The sequence below is a fragment of the Melopsittacus undulatus genome, chromosome 1 (genome assembly GCF_012275295.1).
Source record: "Melopsittacus undulatus isolate bMelUnd1 chromosome 1, bMelUnd1.mat.Z, whole genome shotgun sequence".
Taxonomy (NCBI): domain Eukaryota; kingdom Metazoa; phylum Chordata; class Aves; order Psittaciformes; family Psittaculidae; genus Melopsittacus; species Melopsittacus undulatus.
The window spans coordinates 14,422,569-14,445,847 of record NC_047527.1 but is presented as its reverse complement, the minus strand read 5'-3'; the positions used below and the strand labels follow the sequence as shown (position 1 = coordinate 14,445,847).

At 45.3% G+C, this 23,279-nt stretch overlaps 1 protein-coding gene across 2 annotated transcripts in view; it reads right to left on the bottom strand.

Moving 5' to 3' along the window:
* Positions 1 to 13,797: 13,797 nt before the first annotated feature.
* SAMD12 (sterile alpha motif domain containing 12) overlaps positions 13,798 to 23,279 on the bottom strand; it is a 167,382-nt gene continuing 157,900 nt past the window's right edge. For both annotated transcript variants that reach the window (XM_034064667.1, XM_034064663.1), the window contains one exon: positions 13,798 to 22,928. In XM_034064667.1, coding sequence (XP_033920558.1) covers positions 22,906 to 22,928 — 23 coding nt within the window. In that variant the 3' untranslated portion in view covers positions 13,798 to 22,905. The remainder of the gene's footprint in view (positions 22,929 to 23,279) is intronic.

Below are 23,279 nucleotides of genomic sequence, written 5' to 3'. Positions count from 1 at the left end.
CTGGGGGCCCCAGAGCTGAACTCAGTACTCATAGGACTTCATGAGAGCAGAGCAGAGGGGGAGCATCCTGGCCATACTTCTTACACAAACCAGGGTATGATTGGCTTTGGCACACTTTGCCTGCTTGTAGTCACTGCAAATTGTTACACACCGAGGAGTGAGGATACTCTGTGCTCCTGTCTCCTGATTTATGATCATCTTCAACCAGTCCAAGCCCTCTCAGCGGCCCTTGGAAGCCCATGAGCACACTCTTTCACACTGAAAAAATCATGCAGTTCCCACAAGCCTCTTTTACATTTCTCTTTCTTTCTGATCTTCATTCAAACCCCACGTTGGGCTGAAGGGAGCCCCAGGCTCAGCCACGATGTGGACAGATGGACAGTGTGGGCAGCTGGCCCTTCCCACCTGACACAGCAGGGATGAGGTTACTGCCTCCGTTGCCCGCTGTTAAATCTGTGCTTGCTGCCAGCAGAAGTAAAGGCAGCTCCAGTCATTCTGGGAGAACAGCCCGCTGCAGCCCAGAGCAGCCATGCCATAATAGAGCCATAGAATCATTTAGGTTGGAAAAGACCTTTGAATCCAAAGAGATCATTGAATCCAACTGCAAACCCAGCCCTGCCAAGTTCACCACTAAACCATGTCCCCGAGCACCACATCTACACGGCTTTTAAATACCTCCAGGGACGGTGACTCCATCCCTGCCCTGGACAGCCTGTTCCAATGCCTGACAACCCCTTCGGTTGTGAAATTTTTCCTAATATCCAATCCAATCCTCCCCTGGTGCAACTTGAGGTCATTTCCTCTTGTCCTATTTTTTGTTACTTGGGAGGAGAGATTGACCCCCATCTCACTACATTCTCCTTTCAGGCAGTTACAGTGATAAGAGTGACAGAGCACTGGAACAGGTTGCCCAGGGGGTTGTGGAGTCTCCTACGTTGGAGATATTCAAGGCCTGCCTGGACAAGTTCCTGTGTGATGTACTCTAGGTTACCCTGCTCTTGCCGGGGGGTTGGACTAGATGATCTTTCGAGGTCCCTTCCAACCCTTGGGATTCTGTGATTCTGTGATAAGGTCCCCCCTGAGCCTTCTCTTCTCCACACTAAACCCCCCCAGGTCCCTCAGCCATTCCCCATCACACTTGTGCTCCAGACCTTCACCAGCTCCATTGACCTTCTCTGGCCCCGCTCCAGCACCTCAACGTCTTTCCTGTAGTGAGGGGCCCAGAACAGAACACAGGATTTGAGGTGCAGCCTCACCAGTACCCAGTACATAAGGATGATCACTGCTGCCACACTATTGCTGATACAGGCAAGGATGCCATTGGCCTTGGCTGCCTGGGCACAAGCTGCCTCATGTTCAGTGGCCACCAATCAGCACCCCTAGGTCCTTTTCTGCCCAGCAGCTTTCCAGCCACTCTTCCCCAAGCCTGGAGCATTGCATGGGGGTGTTGTGACCCAAGGGCATCACTACACTGCTGCAAGGGCCCAAGCCTTTCTGAACTAGGTGTACATCACCATCACCATCCTCCCTCAGAGCAGCCTCCAGGTCCCTTCTGAGGATGCCCGTGGAACTGCAAAGCTTTACAGCAGGGGTGAGCTTCTCACAGGGGTGAAAGAGCAGGTTCCTGAAGGTTTCTCTCCAGCCTTTATATCCAGCTCCACAAATTCAGGAATCACTGCTGGCTAAAAAATCAGTGTATCACAGAATGGTTGAGATTGGAAGGCAGCTCTGGGGGCATCTGGTCCAGCCCTCCTGCTCAAGCAGGGTCACCTAGAAATGATAAAGTAAGAGAGATGCAGTCAGTGCCTGTGGTTGTTGGGCTCTTAGCCACTTGTAATGACAAAACCCCAGCCAACCCTCCCTGGCTGATACTCTCCCATCCAGTGGTAGGATCAGTCAGAGAGACCGAACAACAGCCACACAGTCCTTGCCCAGCCCTTCCTCTGACAAATGTGCACATCCAGACATGGTGGTACCATCTGTGGTGTCTGGATTGCATGAAGAGCTGGTGCTGGTGCCACCAGCAGCATTGATGTAACACCACATCTGTTAGTCCCTTCCTGCCAGCACCCAACAATGCCTGCAACCAGCAGTTATGCTTTGGAAGACAAGCTGGGCCAGCAGTGAGGATGATCCTCTGCATCTTCAGAGTGAGGAGTATGTATCCCTTCAACCAGTGATTATTTAGGCTTGACCATAACTCTGCTGACAATATCAAAGCCTTCTGGCAGATTGCAGGCGTCAGCACGGACTCTGATCTTTGGCTGCAGCCCAGAGAAAGTTATTAATCAGTCTGACAAGCACTGTCCTAAGCGAGTCTAAGCAAGCAGTGCTTTAGTGTTCAGGATTTCAGCTGGTATCCAAGTTAGGAATTTCCACCCTGTCCTTGGGACCTCTAAGGTTTGGTCTCACTAATGGATATAAACACTGTGGCCAAATAGTGTTTAAATGCTTTCTATCCTTGATCAAGGGAGTGTCTGAGATGGAAATCACTCAGAGGCAGTGCTGCAGCAAACACTGCATCTAAAACCTCCATATAGTTACTTTATATATGAACCAGAAGAGAGTTACATCCTCAAAAGATGTAGGTGATTACCATGTGCTGGACCAGGTTACAGGCAAACCTTTACTTGGGTATGTGTGGAAGACAATGCCCTTTAGAGTTGCATTGCAATTTTGCCCTTGATTTCAACAGGACTAAAATCCTGCTCAGGGAAACCCCACCAAGAGCTGGGCTGCTGTAAGGAGCAGCCAAGCTCGCTCCCTACTGCCCTTGCTATTGAAGCCTATTGGGCTTCACAAGATATTCTGCCCTTAAACCCACAATTAATCATTTTCAATTCTATTAAGAAAGAAAGTAGGGCTTTCAGTGGGGAGGGAAACCAGCAGATTCTGGTGGGTTTGGGATTTCCTTTGGTGTGTTTTCCTGTAACTCTTACAGCCAGAGGCAGCAAGCTGAGTTTCACAACATTATAGGTTCTGGTTGAGCTTCCAACCCAGACAAAGGTGATGTTTGCAGGTTGATGTACAGCCCTTGTTTACCTTAGTGGCACATCTCCCAGCAACTTCAACTACAAAAGAGTTTTGTCCGTGATGTCTTTCACTGGAGGGGGTTTTGTTCCCATGGTCAAGTTGATAACCTTCCCATTCACCTCTGGCATGATGTTGGGCAGCATCCTGCTCTTGTGCAGCCACAGAGGCTTTGCTCCCTCTTGTAAACAGCCACTTGCTTCAGGTTGGTTTCTGCCCTAAACAACATTTGTTCATATAACTTCATTTTTATTTATTGCCTAAAATTCTAGATTAAAAGCCATCTCCTAGCAACTGGTGTATTTTTGTCACTCGTCTGCTAACTTTCAGTGCTTGGGTGTTGCTCTGCGTTCATTTTTACGTCTCAGACACAAAACACTGGTTTCCAGATATCCAGTGGTATTCACATTTGTTTCTGAACAGTCAAGCCAGTTAAACAGCTAACTTTGTATCCACTTGTTTGTTGACTCTGTAGATGTGCTCCAGAGGCAAAAGATGCACAGTCCTGTTTGTTGCATCTTTAGAAGGAAGTGATGCAGGACAGTAGCTGCCTCAGCAGGGACACCCCACTGGAGATGTTTTTGGGATGGGGCTTTTCTTCCCACTCTGCAAACCCTTCACAGTTCTTGACATGTCAAAGAAGCATCAAGAAGTGTGCTTACAACCTCTGCAGACTAAATCATGTGTGTGCTCCCAACAAGCAAAAGCACGAGATGAGTCTCAAGAGGAGGACAGGGCTGGTTTATGTCCATAGTAAAACTAACAGGGTAGAGGGTGTCTGTGCTGTGAAGTGGGTGCAGGAAAGACCTCACATTAAAAAAGATCAATTTCTTTTGGGCTGTTCAGCTCAGATTTTGCAACTTGACTTTGTGTGGAGAGATGTTTGCAGCTTTCACCATTGGAGACAGCACTGCAGGAGGTTAACACTCTGCAAAGAGAGGCTCATGCATCAAAGCAGGTGTCTCATCTGAAATTCTCAAAGCTATCAGGGACTTGTCTATGAATTTGGCTTCAAGGAGCATTAGCAAATCGGGTTCATCTCACCTAACTTTGGCAAACCACAGTCTTTACCTGAGCTTCCTCTGATGGTCATCAGAAGGAAATGGCAGTTTTTTTAAGGTGTGCTTTCTCATTGAGCTGCCTGTTTCAGGCTGAGATGGAGAATCCCCAAGTACAGCCTATAAAGAGATATTGCAGATAGTTGCAACTGGTCGGTGGATCCCACTAAAACAACAGATCAGAATCCATCCTTAGGCTCACAATTTATTGCTCTCAAAGCCTTGTCATTTTTCTATCCATGCAAACTCGACTTTAGCTATTTTTTCAGTTTGCAATGGTTATAAATTGAATTTACATGTAGCAAAAGATGCTGTCCACAAGCATAAAAGAACAACTGATGATTCATGACTTTTATTGCTGCAACTTCTCACTTGCAGACTATCTATTTGACAAACTGTGAATCATATACATTGGCTTGGATGGATATACTTAGCTCTGATTTGTACAAGTGAGATAGATGTAAATAATCAGTTAATTAAATGACTTTTTTCTCTGTGAATTGGTGCCTCTCTTCTCTCCCCTTTTTCTCCCCTTCCTTCTGATTCACCACTCTTCAAAGGGACGATACTGTCTCCTGACAACCTGAAATCATGCCGCACACCTATTCCAGAGGCAGAATGTCATTCAGGATGGTAGGTGGGTATGAAGGTTGAAGCTGTCCATGGCTACCTGCAAACCCAACACGGTACCAGGACTAGTTACAACCAATGGGGCATTTGATTTTATATCTGCTGAAAAAAGCACTTCCCACCCTGTGGTTCAACAACGCTGGCTCAGACAGTAGGACACTCACCAAGTTCTTCAGTACCACTTTGTTCTGCTGCACAAGCCCCTGCAAGGCACTGGCCAAAACTGTGCTCTGACAGACGAGCTCGGAAGGGCAGATTTGCATCCTGCTAACTCCAAAATTCACAGAACACATAAGGAAGGATGCGTGCGTGTGATCCCTGATGGCTGAGCACAGCCGTAGGTAGCTGTGATCACCCGATGAAAACATGAATCGTGTCTGATCTTGCTGAGCTGGTTGGGTCTTGCCTGCCACATGCTCTGGTCTCGCTAACACCTACTGACTCTCAGGTTGGCCAGAGGTGCCTGCTTGTCAATAGGCAGTGCTGAGGGGAGATTGGTGTCAGCTTTTGGCAGTTTTATGCAGATTGGCTCCAAAAGGAATGAGCTCTGCTTGTGACACAAAGGACGGTAACTGTTGTGAATCCAGATGGGACCTGTCGTGCAGTTGTGGACAACAGCATTAGGTTAAAAATTTCTGAGCACCAAGGCTTTGCAAAAGAGGGTATTTGTCATTTTTCATTGAGCAGAAGCCATAGATTGCTTGTCTGCATCCTCTCTCCTTACTTTTCTGCAGCCTCTCTCCTCCCTTCTCTGCATCCTCTCTCCTCACTTCCCTGTTACCCCATACAGATCACTACTCACACTAAGAAAGCAAGGAGCTCTTCTTTAGAAAGCAAAGTCTGGGATGGGCTTTTCCATGCTCTGACTTTTCCTTCCGTGCTGCTCACTCCCCCATTGTGGGACCTCCTGTTCCTTGCCTCAGTTTGCCCTAATTTATAAAGAGAACCCTGTGGTACCAGTCTCCGGTACTCAAGCTTATCAAGTTGGGTTCTTTGAGAGAGATGAAGAGTCTTAAAATAGAGGCTTTGTCTAGACAAAAACTGTACCATGCTCTGGTATGTCTTGGAATGATAGGCATTTAATGATTCACAGGGATGATTTCTCCCTGTGCCAGAATCCACGTCTGTCACTGTACTGGGTTTGTGTGGCAAGGAGCAGTGGTGCAGACCACAGTGAGCCAGGCTGTGCCCCTGCAGCCCATGGAGGTCTGTGGAGAGCAGACACCCACCTGCAGCCCATGGAGGACCCCAGGCAGATGTGCCCAAAGGAGGTTGTGCGACGCATGTGGATGAACCTAGCCTGATGGGTGCAGATGCTCCCATCTTTTCATTTATCAGCACAGATGTTTCTTAGGGCCCTCCTCATGGACTGATGCTGCACCACATGGGGTTTGTTCAGAGAAGTGAGCAAAGTGGGCCGTGAGAGGCAGGAGTGAGCTGGTACCAAGTGTGATGAAGAGGCAGAGGTAGGGACCAGGCTGTGAGGGGGCAGGAGATGTGTTGATGGAAAGGCAGAAGGGAGAGCCAGTGAGGCAGGCAAAGGGACATAGGAATGGTAGATGATCTTTGCAACATCAATTTGAATGGACATGTGCCAGGAAAGATTTGATTTGTCAGGGGTGGAAGGATGTTGCAGTGAGATGTGAGACGATGTGAAGTTTATCTATGTGGATGGAGGAGAAAGGGTTCTACCCCAGCTATGGAATGAAGGAAGAGGATGGTATGAAGGGCTTCAGAGTAGCCTAGAAGTAATTGAGGGATGCCCTTTGGCCTCCTTTATTTGCAAGGTCAGATTAGATAATCACAGTGGTCCCTTCTGAGTTTAGCATCTATAAATCTGTGAAATAAGTGCTTTAAACCATGATAAAGGGCTGAGTCCTTGGAGTATCCATTGGAGTATACATTGAAAACCTGGAGTATCCTGAGATATTGGTCTTTAATACTGGGATTTTGGGGTATAGAAAAATCTATTTCAGGAGATTTTTATTTTTTATTTTTTAAGGTTTATTTCATCTACCTGGTTTTACAGGCAGAGTCCATAAAGTAAACCTCTAATAAAACATTTAAAGCCCTCTAAATATCCCTAAAAGAGTCTTTCCATAACATGTGTTGCATAAACAGACTAGACGTTGCTGGCATGTGATTTGCAGATGTCATTGCTTTGATAGTTTCATGGATTTCACAGCCAGAAGGCACCTCTGTGGTGGTTTCCTCTGCCCTCCTGCATAATGCAGACCATGGAGCTTTGCCCAGCAATTCCCACTTGGATACATGAGTTACATTGTAGAGAAAGACATCCACGCTCAATTTAAGTACCTTTTTGGGTGATGGAGAACCTCCTGTATCCCATGTCAGCTCCTCCAGTGGTTAATTACAAGGCCATTAAGAAGAAAAATATTCCTCCTTTTCAACTGGATCTTTTTTCCAGCTCTGGTCTTCCTGGTTTGTATGCCTTTGTCTGCTAGATTCAGTAATCCTCTGATACTGCATTCTTCCTGCAGGTACAGATACTACAGCCCTTGATCAATTAATCTCTTCTATTCCTCTTTGATAATATAACTGGATTGTGCTCCTTTGGGTCATTGTAAGATATGATTTCAATCAGTCTTATAGCTCTTCTCCCAATCTTTTTCAGTTTCTCAACACAGTTTTCATATGTTGATGGCTGAACTGGACTATTCTCATTAATGTCAGGTAGAGAGTGAATATGTTTCCCTTACCACTCAATATTCCCATTTATACATCCTACGGTCATAGCAGCCCCTTTAGCAAGAGCATCACATGGGGACCTCATATTCAATTGTTTATCCAACCTGACCTCTGAAGCAAACAGCCAAGAACAGCTTTCTAAATATTCCTTCTATAAAAACTCCCATGGGATCACTCTTCCTTTGCAGCTCCTCTTTGGAGACCTGCCATTTATCTGCCTCGTAATCCATTTAAAATGTGCCACATTGATTTTTCACAGTGCTACCATTCAAAACGCAGCGCATGGCAGAACGCAACCCCCAGGACCGTGCAGATGCTTCCCAAGTACCTATTTCCATGGAGATGCATGCCCATATTTTTTGCTTCACTAATTTGTATCCCAAGTAGCTCCGTGCCTTCCCTGAGAGCAAGTGAACATGCAGCCACCCCAAATCCCATTTCTGCTTCTTCAGGCCTATAGTGGAAAGCATAGGAGATTGGAGTGGAATTACCAGCTGTGAGCTCTGAAAAAACTGGAGAGGGTAAGACTGGTTTACAGCTAACACTTTCAGAGATGGCAGAGCTGTTATTCCTGTGCTTGGATACCAGTGCCCTTCGGTGGCTTTCAGGGAATATTCTGAGACAATGTCCTGCACTCAGGGGGTCCTAAAGTGGCCTGTGGAGAAGCATCAGTCTGAAAATCCCATATAAATGCCCTGCTGCTAGTGCTCGAAACCACACTGCTTTTGGAGTGGTTTTAATTTAAGCTTAAAGGGGTGTGACTGGTGACCCAGGAGAAATGCTAAAGGCTGAGGGTGGTCCTTGGTCCAGCACGTTGGATAATATTCCAGACAATCTTGGTTTTCCTGTTGGTTGCCAAGTCCCTCATGGGATTAGCGGGACAGTGTCCAAAGATCTGTATTTTGAGGTTACGAGACAGCCTGTTGTGGGACTAATAACACAGACAAAGAGGGAAAGCATGAAGAAAGCCCAGGGTCCCCTACTTAATATTGTACAACCCGAGGAAGTGGAGGGGGGAAGAAGAGCTACTTCCCTGGGGTAAAACAAGCAACTGTTGTCTCCAGTTGGAATTACACAGTGGGAAGCCAGGCTCCCGCAATTCCTCAAATTCTGATCAAGAATTGCCAAAGCTAGGCCCAGTGTGGGACATGGGGACATGTACAAAATGAGTTATCATAACAGCATCCTTCATGCTCCGAGTTAAGGCTTAAACAAAGGCAGAAATAACCCTTCATTTCCCAGAAGGACTCCAATTCCTTGCTGTAATGACGGCAGGCGGGGGCTTATCTGGCTTTCCCGCATGTGGGAGTGTTTTCACTCGCAGCTGCATTTCTCATGTGGGGCAACTTGAGCAGCTAAATGAAAACGTTAAAATGAGTTAATCAGCTCAGCACAACCATTCCCAATATTTCCCATAAAACAATCTGCCTCCCACGTAGTCTGCATCTCCGTCCCATCTCGCAGCACTAAGCAGAGCCAAAGCACCCCTTGGGCTGAACATTCAGCGCTCAGCACCAACCATGCTCTCCCATCTCAATCTGGGAAGTGCCAGCTCAAGCTGAGACTCAAGATGTGCCCTGAAGAGCATTGTTTCTCTGCAGTACAACCCCCCAGGGAAGGAGAAGCACTTTTCCTGATCACTCTACAGCTTCTGGAGGAGGGTGGCAATGACCACCAATGATGCATCCTGTTAGCCTGCCCCTTGCAATGGATGGCTCCAGCTCCCTAGGCTTTGGCCAGCTGGCTATGAAGCGTTGCCTCTCTTCATCTTGTGAGTGAGCTCAACATGTTTATTGTTCCTTTTTTCTTCTAACCAACTCATTCCAAGGCTTTTCTCCACGAGCCCTCATATCCTGATGGTGCCTGGTAAAGACCCAGTGAAAGCCTGGATGTTGGAGGTGAAGAAGGATCCTCACCCTGAGCCTAAATGGTGCCACCCGTTTTGTGTTCTTGGTCTCACTAATTGCTGCTATTTGTTGCACTATATTGGACTCTTGATGAGTGTGGTGATTTGGGGTGAGAAGGTGGATCTGGTCCCTGCTGTCACCCTGGGCTCTGCCTCTGCATCTGGCCCAGCCGTGGCAGTGGATGTGTCCCAGTTTCTGAGCTCTGACAACCTGATGTATTGACCTAAATGAGTCTGGGATTACTCATAGCTACATAGTAGTAGGTTCTTACCTTGAAGAGGTAGAAAAAGAAGAGCTAAATTCAGTTCCAGCTGAAATGTAAAGTAATGATAATTAACAGAGTTAACTCTGCTCCCCATTCACCTTACCTGCAGAAAAATTGGCCTAAAGGAGATTTTGGTAGACAGCTCGTTCAATCCTCCTTCCCTGCCAAAGGGTCAGGATTGCTGATGGAAGCTTTTCGAAGCTGTTCTCCATCTCTTTAAGCAGTCACTATTTCAGCAGCATCCCTGTTCCCAGAAAGCACTTCCTAGTGTCCCGTGTGGATCCTTTCTGCCCTTTGAGCCCCTCACTCCAAGACAGACAAGAAGAAGAGATTAAGACTCATGTTGCCCTAGAACAAAGCTGTAGCAATTTGTCCTCTGCTCCAGCTCCTCCTAAACCAGTGCCTTGGTGCCATTTAGTTGAAGCAGAACTGTTTCACTTGGAAGTGTGTTTCTCACATGCAGTAATTCAGTGTATTTCCCATGTGATGCTAATAACAGTGGAAGGCAAGAAATCACATCAGGTGCAAGAAAGCGAGGAGAAGGCAATGACAAGGCAGTGACACGAACGAGACAAAGGAATGCACAGAAGAGAAATAAGCCTCAGACAAACCGAGTCCAGGCTGACACAACACCTCACCTGTGAATGTGTTACCATGCACCCAGACTCTGACTGTGTGCAGTGAGAGCAGAATGTCAGGTAAGCATGAACTGTGGATGGTGACTTCTTATCCTCCAAATAAAGTGTTTCTTTTGTATCGAGGTTCCTGGTCTGTTCAAATCTATCCCATGTGCACCGTGATCTTCTTAGAAGACTTACAGTTTTGCCATTGAGTTACAAGGTTTAACAGTGATGGGTAAATGCAGATCCTCTTTTCCTGTAGCCTTTACAGATAAGGAGGTGGGACATGGAAAGACATTTTCTGTCATACACAGCAGGTCAGTCGTGGGATTTGGAACATCACATCTCTTTCTAGGGTTGTGCTTCATTTATTGGACTTCATTATGGACTAAGGACATTTGCTCACATCACAAGGCTCTGCTCAGATGAGCACAGTTCTGCTCAGCTGGTAAGGTCTGAGCTTAGGAATCTATGGTATTGGAGCCCAAGGGGCCAAGATGCCTGACCAGGGCCTGTGGCCTCCAGTAGATGCTCAGGGTAAGGTAACCTCTGATGGACCCACAGGGCGTACATGAATATAATGTAAGATCATGCAAGTTGCATTAAGGTCTAATTGCCACTGGGAGGAAAACAACCAAATCCCAGATGGCACAAGTGGTTGCTCCACCGATGACTTCTGAGTAACAAACTGTCAGTAAAGACCAGTCAGTCTCACCTCTGTGCCTGGCAAAATCTTGGAGCAGATTCTCCTGGAAGACATGCTAGGGCACATGAAAAACAAAAAGGTGCTTGGTGACAGCCAGCATGGCTTCACTAGGGGGAAATGCTGCCTGACCAATTTGGTGGCCTTCTATGATGGGGCTACGGAAACGATGGACAGGGGTAGAGCAGTTGACGTCATCTACCTGGACTTGTGAAAAGCATTTGACGCTGTCCCACACAACATCCTTGTCTCTAAATTGGAGAGACATCAATTTGATAGGTGGAGCTCTCGGTGGATAAAGAACTGACTGGATGGCCGCATGCAAAGAGTTGTGGTCAACGGTTCAATGTCCAGCTGGATACCAGTAATGAGTGCTGTCCCTCAGGGATCGGTGTTGGGACTGGTCTTGTTCAACATCTTTGTCACTGACATGGACAGTGGAATTGAGTGTGCCCTCAGCAAGTTTGCCGATGACACCGAGCTGTGTGGTTCAATTGATACGCTGGAGGGAAGGAATGCCATCCAGAGGGACCTTGACACGCTCGTGAGGTGGGCTGATGCCAACCTCATGACGTTTAACCATGCCAAGTGCAAGGTCCTACACCTGGGTCAGAGCAATCCCAGACACAGCTACAGGTTGGGCAGAGAAGAGATTCAGAGCAGCCCTGCAGAGAAGGACTTGGGGGTGTTGGTCAATGAGAAAATGAACATGAGCCAGCTTCAGTGTGCGCTTGCAGCCCAGAAAGCCAACTGTATCCTGGGCTACATGATGCCTTTTGAAAAGAAGCATGACCAGCAGGTCGAAGGAGGTGATCCTGCCCCTCTACTCTGCTCTCATGAGACCTCACCTGGAGTATTGTGTGCAGTTCTGGTGTCCTCAACATAAAAAGGACATGGAACTGTTGGAACAAGTCCAGAGGAGGCCACGAGGATGATCAGGGGACTGGAGCACCTCTCATATGAAGACAGGCTGAGAAAGTTGGGGCTGTTCAGCCTGGAGAAGAGAAGGCTGCATGGAGACCTCTTAGCAGCCTTCCAGTATCTGAAGGGGGCCTACAGGGATGCTGGAGAGGGACTCTTCATTAGGGACTGCAGTGATAGGACAAGGGGTAACTGGTTGAAACTTGAACAGCAGAGGTTTAGACTGGATATGAGGAAGAAATTCTTTACTGTTAGGGTGGTGAGGTACTGAAATGGGTTGACCAGGGAAGTTGTGAATGCTCCATCCCTGGTGGTGTTCAAGACCAGGTTGGATGAAGCCTTGAGTGATATGGTTTAGTGTGAGGTGTCTCTGCCCATGGCAGGGGGGTTGGAACTAGACGATCTTGAAGTCCTTTCCAACCCTAATTATTCTATGATGATTCTATAAGAAACTGCAGGCCCATGGGTGAGATTTGTGACTCAAAACCGATCTGAGCACACAAGGAAACTCCTTGTTCCACAGCATCAGTTGCTAATTTCTGTCTCCAGGGAGGAGTAGTTCATTATCATGGTAGCTGCAGTTTCATTATAAAGCAGATCTGATTTAGGTGGCGCATTGCTTATAATGGGGATAATCTTAATGTGCTGCACCCAGAGCAGTAATAATACGGTGCCACTGTACGAAGACCCAATGGTGAAAAGTTCCTATGTTCTCTTTACTTATATGGTTGTTCAAATTTCCTTCAGCCTAAGATGTAACGTGCACAGATCTGTACAAAACCAGAGCTTTCCCTGTGCTAACATTTTCTTCCCAGTGACAAAAGTTTATGGAGTAGAAAGCTTTTAAAAGATATAAACAGAATTTAGTAAATTGCAGTCCCAGCCCGAGATGTTACAGTAAAAACCATGATATTTTTTGTGCAGATGACAATTTCTCTTGACTTTGTCAGTTATACTGCACACTATATAATTTTATTCTGTTATTTTGTATTATGCCCAGTATTTTGTGTTTGACCAAAACATCTCATCAATCTCCACCTTACAAACAGGAGAACATTCAGAATTATGGCTCAAAAGGAAAAATCACATATATGGGAGAGCACAGTATAATGATGGAATTTCAGCATTCGTTTTTCAGAGAACTACCTTACCTGCTGACAAAAATGTCATGCCATAAATGCTGAGAATAAACGGGGATGGGATGGCAGTGAAATGCTGTGCACCATGGACAGTTGAGTACTTGCTCCTTTTGTGGTTTGGCCTGATTTGAGGGTGCCTCACTGTCTACAAGGGCATCACCCAAGCCTTGAGAAATCATAGAATCACAGAATGGTTTGGGTTGGAAAGGACTTAAAGATCATCCAGTTCCAATCCCCTGCCATGGCCCTCCTCTGGACTTGTTCCAACAGTTCCATGTCCTTTTTATGTTGAGGACACCAGAACTGCACATAATACTCCAAGTGAGGTCTCACTAGAGCAGAGGGGCAGGATCATCTCCTTCGACCTGCTGGTCACGCTCCTTTTGATGCAGCCCAGGATACAGCTGGCTTTCTGGGCTGTAAGCGCACACTGCAGCCGGCTCATGTTCATTTTCTCATTGACCAACACCCCCAAGTCCTTCTCCATGGGGCTGCTCTGAATCTCTTCTCTGCCCAACCTGCAATTGTATCTGGGATTGCTCCAACCCAGGTGTAGGACCTTGCACTTCACTTGGCAATGAAAGCAGAATTCTTCCTTGCAGTGTGCACTAAATCCAGAGTAAGTCAAGGAATGTCATCAGGGTCACTCTGGAATTACACCCAAATGCTGCCAGCAGAACAGGGCTCTTTGCTCCATTAACACCTTGTGTTACATCTATGACTGCAGGTGTACCCCATACAGCAACCCACTGCTGTACACACCTCAGGTACTCTGGATCCAGCCCCAACCTTGCAGAAATCAAACAAAATCCTTGTGCTGTATAATAAAAATTCCATGTTTTAATACATTGCCATGCACAAATGAAGTCAAACAATGCAGAGTACAAAATTGTCAAATATACAAAATGATAAAGCAGATACCCAAAGCTTCCAGAGATCATGCCCAAAGATACCAAAATCTTGATTTTAATTTCATCGGTTAAAAGAATTCTAAATTGGGTTTTGTTGAGTTTTGAAAACAGAAGCAATTCAAGAGTAACTATAAAAACTGTCAGGTGGAATTAACAGTGATGACCACTTCGTATCCCGAAACTCAGACTGCATGGTAACTTCTGTTTTGGGAAGAAAGCACTGCTGTTCAGACGAACACCTTGGGTGCCTGGAGAAATGCAGTGTACATCAAACAAAAAGGCACACTTTTGTCTTATGCCACCTCATTTGGCTCCGCATTGGAAAAGTTCAGCCATAGAGAAACTGGGAATGACAGGATGTCGCTTTTTCACCATTAGACTGCTGGAATCTTCCAAGTTAACATTAAAAGGAGATGATTGGCTTATGTATTTCCCTAGTGGATGTAAACCAGAACTGACTCCAAAGGCAGCCAGACCAGACAGAACTTGCTGGCTTCAGGAGGCTGTTTGACCATACAGCATGGCCATGGACTCGCACTCAGCCTTTCTGCATCCAGCTCTCCTGCACCAGGGCACCTGATTCCCAGGATCTGTATCCTCCCAGTAGCCCCCTTGCTCCCTGCAGCTCACATCCACCATCAGTTGCCAGTGCTGAAGCATGGGCTACTGGTTTTGGGGCAACCTTTGGAGACAGCTCAGGTGTGGCTGTAACTCCAGCTGTTGGTTACCTGGGCTTCAATCAACCTTAAATTCACCTCCACAAAACAGAGGAGCCCCCATGAAGAGCCCCTTTGCTGGTTTATGCTGTGCAGAGCCAGGCAGGCATTACTCCCCTCTTACTCCCACTTGTGAAAAAGAAGTAAGAGGCAGGTCCAGATAACTGCAGTCCTCACAAAAGAACTGAAAGCAAAACCCAGCACATCCCAAAGCACATCCCTGCCACTTCCAGATTCTGTAATAACTGTGGGATATTTAAGAATATGCCCCTTAGGCTCACTAAGTATCCAGCAGCTCAGTGAAGGACTCTTCCCCGCAGAGCACACAACCTCTGGGGTGATGCTGGTCATTCTGTGCCAGAGCATCACCTCCTGCAGTTCGCTGGTATTTCAGGGGAAGCCCCACAGATGCAGCACCCCAGCTGCTGCCCTGAAACACAGGGTCTGATTCTGCAAGGTCTCTGTCTCCTGCAATGGCTTCAAGAGAGCACTCAGCATGGGACACGCCTGCAGGTCAGCCCAGCACGGCCCCATTCCTCCCCGCGGTCAGTGGCACTGGGCTCAGGAGATGGCTGAGATCTGGGTCTCATGCTGAGATGCTTTGCATAGGCTGGAGGCTCCTGGCTCTGTGCTTTCTCTACTGCCGCTTAACATCTTTTACACCTTTCTCAGAAGAAGAGCAGGGAAGGAGCCTCTTGCATCTAAGGGCTGCAGATGAAGCGGTAAGAGGACTCCAAATGTTTCTTTATCTGGACTGGTCCTGAGACCAGGGCCTGGGTCAGTTGCTAAAACTTCCTTGATGCAAACCCCATGTTCTCAATAAACAAAGCCAACCAACCAAGTCCCCATAGCATCTGATGGGGCAGAGAGAGGGTTTTTTCTCCTCTGCACAGCTTCTTATTGCTTACACGCAGCTTTGCTGCAGTATCGATCTCCCTGCTTTAAGAAAAACCCCTGTGTATCACTATGTAATTTAGTGACTTATGACATTAAATAGATGAATTCAAGGCTTAATAGAAGTAACACGATTAGAGATGTAACAACAGCTACAGAGGATTTTTTTTTCTCTGAAAAAGTATTTAGATATATTTGGAATTAAAAGCAGAAAGAAACTTTCCATCTCATTCTCAAACTAAGTCTGTCTGTGTTATAGCAGCACTGGAAATCCTGCTTTTATGGCAGGATAGATGTTACATAGCCATCTCCAAGATCAGCTGCTTCAGTGTCCAGGCTGACTGCAGTCCTGCCAGTTGAGGACTGCTCTCCTCCAGAGTGCAAGGTGTCTCAGCAGTGTGAGGACACTCATAAGCCATCGAAGCCAGTGACTGCAGAATTCATTTGACAGGCAGCAAGCATGTACCAATGTTCTTTAATCAATAAATCTAGACCAAACTAATTTTCTTAGGATTTCACACTGGATTAGAGCAAGAATCCTCAAAGATCTTTTTTTAGCTATGGCTGTAGCTAACTCCCTTCTTGTTTCAACTTCTTGATGCCAATTCAATACCAATCTGCAGTAAGTATTGCTTTATAGTTTCTCTTGTCTGAGTGAACTGTTTACTCTTCAAACCATACATCCTAGTTCGTGCTCCCCATTGCCCAATGAAGCACAATAGGAGGTGGCTCTGGTGGTTCACACTTTGCCTCGCATCCATCAACACCCGTTTTGTGAAACCTGAATCAGAGGCTGAATGCTCCTTTGCTTATTTCTAAAGTACAACACTGAAACCAGCCAACAGAAATAGGGCCCAGGCTTGCAAAACCCCACTGCTGGGGGCAGCTGCCATTGCTCTGGGTAGTCCCACTTAAGTAATTTCACTTCTAGGGCTTTATTAATGTGCTCCAGTGGGGATCATCATGAACAGGAAGAGTTCGCTGTCTTTGAAGCAAGGAACTCGGGCACAGCCATACAACATAGTCCTCAGTCAGCACTGCAGCTTCTCTGCTGGTTGGTGAAGGCAGGAAAATGTGTTTCTTGCCAGCAAGATGCTACCTCCTTACTTAACAGGCAAACCCACACTTGTTATTCCTTGCTCAGACTACACATGCACTTGGCCCTATCATTGAGTGCAGCATTTTGTTCCAGGCTATTATTAATGAAAGACAAGACTTTCTCTGCATGTCCAAGGGTTTTTGTTGTCCTTTCTTGTCCTGCTCTCTTCCTCTAATTAAGTGCAGAAGCACCTTACAGCTGTGAGTAGACCTACCAATGCTCATACCAAATGTTATCAAGTACAGCTCTGTCCGTACAAGCTTTTTAAATTGAGACCATTTTGTGTGAAGAAATGGCTAGAGGTTGCCCTGCCTTCCTGCACTATTGGAAACTTTAGCATACTTTTAACTCAGAGGTTTACATCTGATGGTTTAGACTAATCCTTGCATAACACACACCTAATAACTTCATCCAGTAACTGCTGCACCGGGCCTGGATTTCAGTTTGAGGTAGAGCTTATTGACTTAGAAAAATACTCTGCATGCATTTAAAGACTTTTTGTGATGGAGAACATGCCAGGTAACTAAGTGAGTTGTCTCCACAGGTAATTATCCTCCCTGTTGGGCAATTGCACTTAATTTCTGGCCTGAAATCAGTTTCCAACCAGTGGAGCACATCATTCCCTTTTCTTCTAAATAGAAGAGCTACCTGCCTTCAGACAGCACTTTCCTGCCCAGGTAGAAGATTGTGATTGCAGAAGGAGATCAAGTCACCTCTTCAAATTGCCTCTGATAAATTAATAGCTTGAGCTTCATTAGTCTGACACTATAATAAGATCTGTTTTCCTGCCCTTGAATGACACTGGGAGCTATTGAAAATAATCTTTCTGAGTTGTCAATATGCTTTTTGACAGGCAGGCAGCTACAGAACAAACTGGGACAGCATCACTAATGCCAGGTCCTACATCCCAGCTGGCAAGAGCAGCTCTAGGGCTGATGCCGAGTGGATTACTTATCACACCTTCATATCCAATCTACTATTCCAGACACACTCCCCATGCCCCAAAGCCGGACTTGCTGCCACCTCTCCTGGATTTCTGACTCTGCAGTCCTCCAGGTTACTCTCTGCCCCTGACCTGGTCCATGTCATCATTTACCACACTCATGGTTTTGTCATCTGTGGCTGTTGCCAACAGCAATTTCCTCTTTCCCTGTGAGGAATATTGAAAATAGAGGACACCTTGGGAGGAGCTCATTAGAAAGAGTCTCACTGATGATAATTTCATATTTACAGCTATTTTTTGTGATCCAGCCTCTAATCAGTTTTAATCCACTTAACATGGGTGATTTGAATTTTGCGTTGTGCTATTTTCTTCTTTATCAGAATCAAACTATCTAGAGGAGGCTAAGTACAGTGTGCCAGCAGAGTTTCTTTTATCAACAAGCCTTTGATATCACAAAAAGTGATAGCAACTTCATTTGCCATGATACATTTCTATAGAAATCATTTGGAGGGTTTTATCAGTTTTTAATTGCTTTAGTCGTTGTGCCATATCAACCTTGCTATGATTTTGCTTAAGACTGATAGGAAGCTAATGAGCCTATAGTTTTCTGCCTCAAATCACCCATTCTTTTGAATTACTGTGGGGGGTTTTGTGCCATCTGAAGTATCTTCCATGCATTCTGGTCCTGAGGAGACCCAGGCAAGTTTTCCTTCACTTTTGGTTTCAGGGAATTTACAAATTCAAAGGTATGTTTGGATAGTTGCTGCTTAATATTACTTGTACTTACTGATGGAGTAGGAGGAATTACATTTTAATGTGCAGTCTGACTCCCTCCTTCTACTGCTTGCAAGTACAATACAAGAGTATTTGTTGGGTTTTGCACGTACTGTGAGTAATCACTGTGCTGTGCTTGTCTAGCATCAGGCTTAACTTTGCTACCATGCCATTTATTAGGATATATGTAAAGCCTTTGGTCTAACCAGCCCCAACCTATTTGCCACTGGCTTCCCATGCATTTTTTTGCTTTCCTCATTAAACATCTACTTTTCTTACTTGCTGATTTATCCTCATGAGCCTGCCTAATCACCCATACACTATGTTGGTGGGGTTTTCTGCATTCCAGATAACTCTCCTGGATTTTACTGTAGGAGGCTGCAGGTAATGCTGGTAGCAATTCCCCCATCACCCATCAATTTTAATTGTACGAGAGGACTTTTTCTTTCTAAATTAACATCTTATTGACCACAGTCTATATAGACCAGGGTCAACTGTAGCACAGTCCTGCAGCTGACCCTGGTATATATACCAGGGCTCTTCAAGGAGACTCTGACAGCAGAGATATTAATTGTGAAAAGGAGACCAATGTGAAAGATGCTGGGTTTTATTTTGCTTGCCTGAGACAATGTTGAATAACTGAGTGGCTTTGTGGTGGGTAAGGGGAGGTTGGTTTTAGTAGTGACAAAATCCCACCCCAGCCCTATCTCCACGGCTGGCACAAGTCAACACGTCACCAGAGACTTTGATAGCACCAACATAAATCTGCTGGGCCTGGCCTGGGGTGTGACAAAAATTCAGGGCAAAACAAAACCAGAATCTTGTCATTTTCAATGGTTTGATTTCCTCAGCGATGCTGCAACTGCTGCCAAGTGACAATGCCTGCCCTAAGGAACAGAGGGAGGGATGCATGCACCGGTAAAGAATGGCCACACAGCTGGGCAGGTAAAACCAAAGAGGTTGTGGAGGTTTTTCAAACTCCCCTCCTGGAAGGCTGCCTTTCCCTTAACAGAATAAACGGTGGTGATCAGGCACTGAAAACCATGCAGATGGAAAAGCTCTAGGAACAAAACAGCGCAAAGGATGCTCTCAGCCGCAGTGTGCTTTTTGGGATGAGCAATTCCTTCAGGATTCTAGTGCAGGACTTCTCATGGTTTTAAGCAGTTGGGATGGCTGACTCTCTGTCAGTGATTTTCAGCAGGGTCTGGTGCAGACCTTCTCGACACAAAGGAACCAGGTGAGTGTGGTGGCTAGGAGAGGTACCGAGCACAGGAGGAAGGTTGCGGGTCTGCACCAGCGAACAGCATCCTGCCTGCAGTACTGCTTCATTTCAGAGATAATAACCAGGGATCAGTGTAACGGCAGCACTGGCCTTTGCGAACTTATCTATCTCTACAGAGCTGATAATTGCTGTTTTATGAAAATAGCACTAATCTGACACTCTTTTGCACCGAACTAATGGCTCTGAGCATATTTAAATTCACTTCCTTTGCCGGAATAACTTATTCGCTCCCTTTCATGTTGACTTGGTCTTTGGCACTCTCGACATAAATGATTTATTGACTAGAGATAAAGCATTTTTTCCCCTGAACTGTTCCTGCGACCCAAGCAAAAGCGGATGTGTTTGCTATTAATAAGGTGTTCGGCATAAAAAATGCAATAGATTTGATTGTCTCCACTCAATAGCCTTTCCGAGAACACAGTACCTGCCCCCATTCATAAGAACAAAAATCTCTCCCACATGTTTATTTATATTAAAAAGTTTTCAGAAGAATATGCTGGGGTCCGGATAAGTTGTTCAGGAGATGTAGAACAATTTCATAAATATCCCTGAGGAAGCATGGCCTACTTTGGGAGAATAACAGTGATTAAAAAATCCAAACACAATGAATAGTCAAATACAAGCCAAAAAGTACAGTTATTTCCTTATGGCTCCAGCAGACAGCTACACACGTGAGAAGTGTCACAGGGCTCAGGGGAACTATGCTTGCAGTTATCCACATGCACAGGCTGGCTGTAGGATGGAGACCTACACCAGCTTTAAAGGAGATTTGTCCGAGAGGCACCTACAGCAGACTTCTCACCGAGTCTGGCTACATAAGGGTCTGGACTTGATTTTCACATTTCTCAGGGCCTATAACACTGCTTTTCTAGGTCACCATAGCTAAAATCCTGGGAAGCTTTTAAAACAAACTGTTTTAACAGGAGAAGTGCACACATCTAAATTCATGCCCATATACTGGAAGATGTTCAAAACTAACATTGATACAAAAAATGCTTCTAGTGGCTCTCTGCCTAACACAGCTTCTTCTCGTACACCCTTTTAAGACAACACTCTCTGATAAACTCTTATCATTCAAATTGTTCCAGATTTTTTCACTAGGTAGTAAAATAAGAGGATTCCTACTGTAGAAGTATGGCATCTCCTTCTTTTTAAATCACTGTACCAACAAGACATGAATGTCAGTTGCCAGAGCTCATTTTTAAAGCCTGTAGCAGAAAGAGCTGTAAAACTTGCTGAAGCTTACAGTGGACCTGTGCCATGCGCATGGCCGGGTCTCTTGGTATCAGATTCCAACCTGCAACCCTATGAAAAGCTCTAAATGTGCAAATGTTGCCATTGGCAAAGATTCTTACACCTTAAGGAAATTTTTTACACCAATTAATGTAAAATTGGGGACCAGGATTTTCAGAAAGAGAATGGAGACGGTCACTGCTTTGTAATTCTTGGGAGCTCCAGTTGAGAGCCCATGGAAAGACCCAAGCCATCAGAAATCTAGTGACCTCTGAAAGTCTTGGTCATCACTAAAAATAATCTGCTTTTGGACTGAATACTACAGAAGTATCCAACATGCTGAATGTGAGATGGACGGAGAGCTGAAACCTAAGCCCATATCCATCTGAAAACAATTAAGCTCTAAAGATATTTGTTTGTCATACAGGCACCACCTTCCATTCTCTAGCAATGAACTGTACAATAGTTTGTAAGAGCTAAAACATGGGAGTTTCCTATAAAAAGATCCCTTTGTCTTGATGTAGCTGCACATTCTCTCCATCACTGCATCTTCACACCAGTATGGCATCTCACCTACTGTTTGGCATATATGCTAATGGCCACTCTATAGTACCTGACTGTCAGGCTGGAGAGAGTGACGGTCTTCAAGTACACAAAAAAGCTACCTTTGATTTTAAAGAAAGAAGGAACTAATGGGTAAGTCCCCTCAGTATGCTGATGGCATCAGTTCATTATAAAGAGTGTGCCAAGAAGGTCCTGATGTGAGGGACAGACACTAATTCCACTCAGTCCCCATGGAAGAAGCAGTACCACAGCCAGCTGTGATACCACCAGTGATGAGGCCTGCCATTCAGAGACTGAACAAAAAACAACGTTCAGATTGAATGCAACAGTCTTGAGCCTGCTACAGTATATTGAAAGGCTTATTGGAACCATTTGCTTATTCCCAGTTCCTACCAAAATACTGGTTTGGATAGAAAGTGGAAAAAGTTAATGAAGAAGTCTGCCCTCTCCACAGGGAGTGTCTTGCTCCTTAAAAGTATAGTCTTACACTTCACCTTGTTCAGAGAGTTTGGTTTGGACTACAATTCCCCAGCCCTGCCCAAAATATAAATGGTGGCCAGCATAAAGAAGCTGAATTCTTCCAGTTTATTCTGGCTTTATTGTAGCCCAAACCCAGGGTCACACATGTCTCTGAGAAAGGCTCTCTCCCTCGCTGAGTAAGAAAACACATTGGCACACTGGAAATGAGAACCTTTGATATTTGGTGGATGAGAGGGAGAGCAGACACAATGTCCTACAGCTCATTCAACCTACCCTGTTCTTGGCTACCTTTGAGCCAGCTGTTCTCTAAGTTTCAATAAAAGAAGTCACATCTCTGCCACGTGCAAATCTATCTACACAATCTACTGTGAACTGGTGAAGGGATGCTAGGAGTTGGCTTCGCTTTGGATGCAGTCTCAGCACAAATACTGAAACGGATCCTCAGTATGTTTAGAAAAGACCATCATATATATATGGACTGTGCTAGTTCTGTGCAGAAAGCACATATGAAGTGCTGATATCATTTAACAGAATACCATTAGACTGCAAAACTAACATATACAAGACGCTTACATTCCTATCGGGGTGTAATATTGTGAACATATCCACTGAGATTGGAGAATTGCTTTAAGTTTTTCCTAAAACATCATGCCATCTGCATACATAATAAAAGAATCCAGTAGTTGCCATGCTAAAACAGGACTTCTAGTGAAGGGCATAGACAGTCCCCTAAAGGGAACTCAAAAGTTATGCACAGTGATGAGAACTGGAAGAGATTTTCCAGCTAAAGGTCTGTCAGTGACCATTTTCACCAAATTAGCACTGGATATAATGCACCACAGTTTTCCTCCACAGCAAACCAGATCTTCCCAGAATGCAGCATCATGAGAGGGCTGATTTTACTTCAAGTTCGTCTTCAGTCCTCCATGGTCACCTTCTGGCAGTGCAATTTATTATATATTTTTCATGAAGGAAAGTTCGCGTTCATATCAAGTGGCAGGACAGCAGCTTCAGAGGCTGGAAATGTTTATGGAGAGCTCTCTGCTGAGGCTGTAAAAAACAAAAGAGAAACCCAAAACCAGTCAGTGAGTACAGAACACAGCAAAGGAATTACCAGGTATTTCAACCACTATAAAAAAAACCACTATGAGCTGAGTAAATGTGCTTTTGCTGTAAAGACAAACTATTCCTAGAATATATATTGTGGCCCTGGTACTTTTTTAATCAGCTTTACCCATCAAACTCAATGCTTAATCAATTCTGTAGATAAATATACAGTACAGACCAGCAATAATTTGTATGATTTAACAAATCCTGCTTCAATTTTATTGCCTCATGTGAAAACATTGCTTACTCTTCCTCTACTCTAAGTCCCAGGGAGCAGGCTGTTCTGCTTGGCTG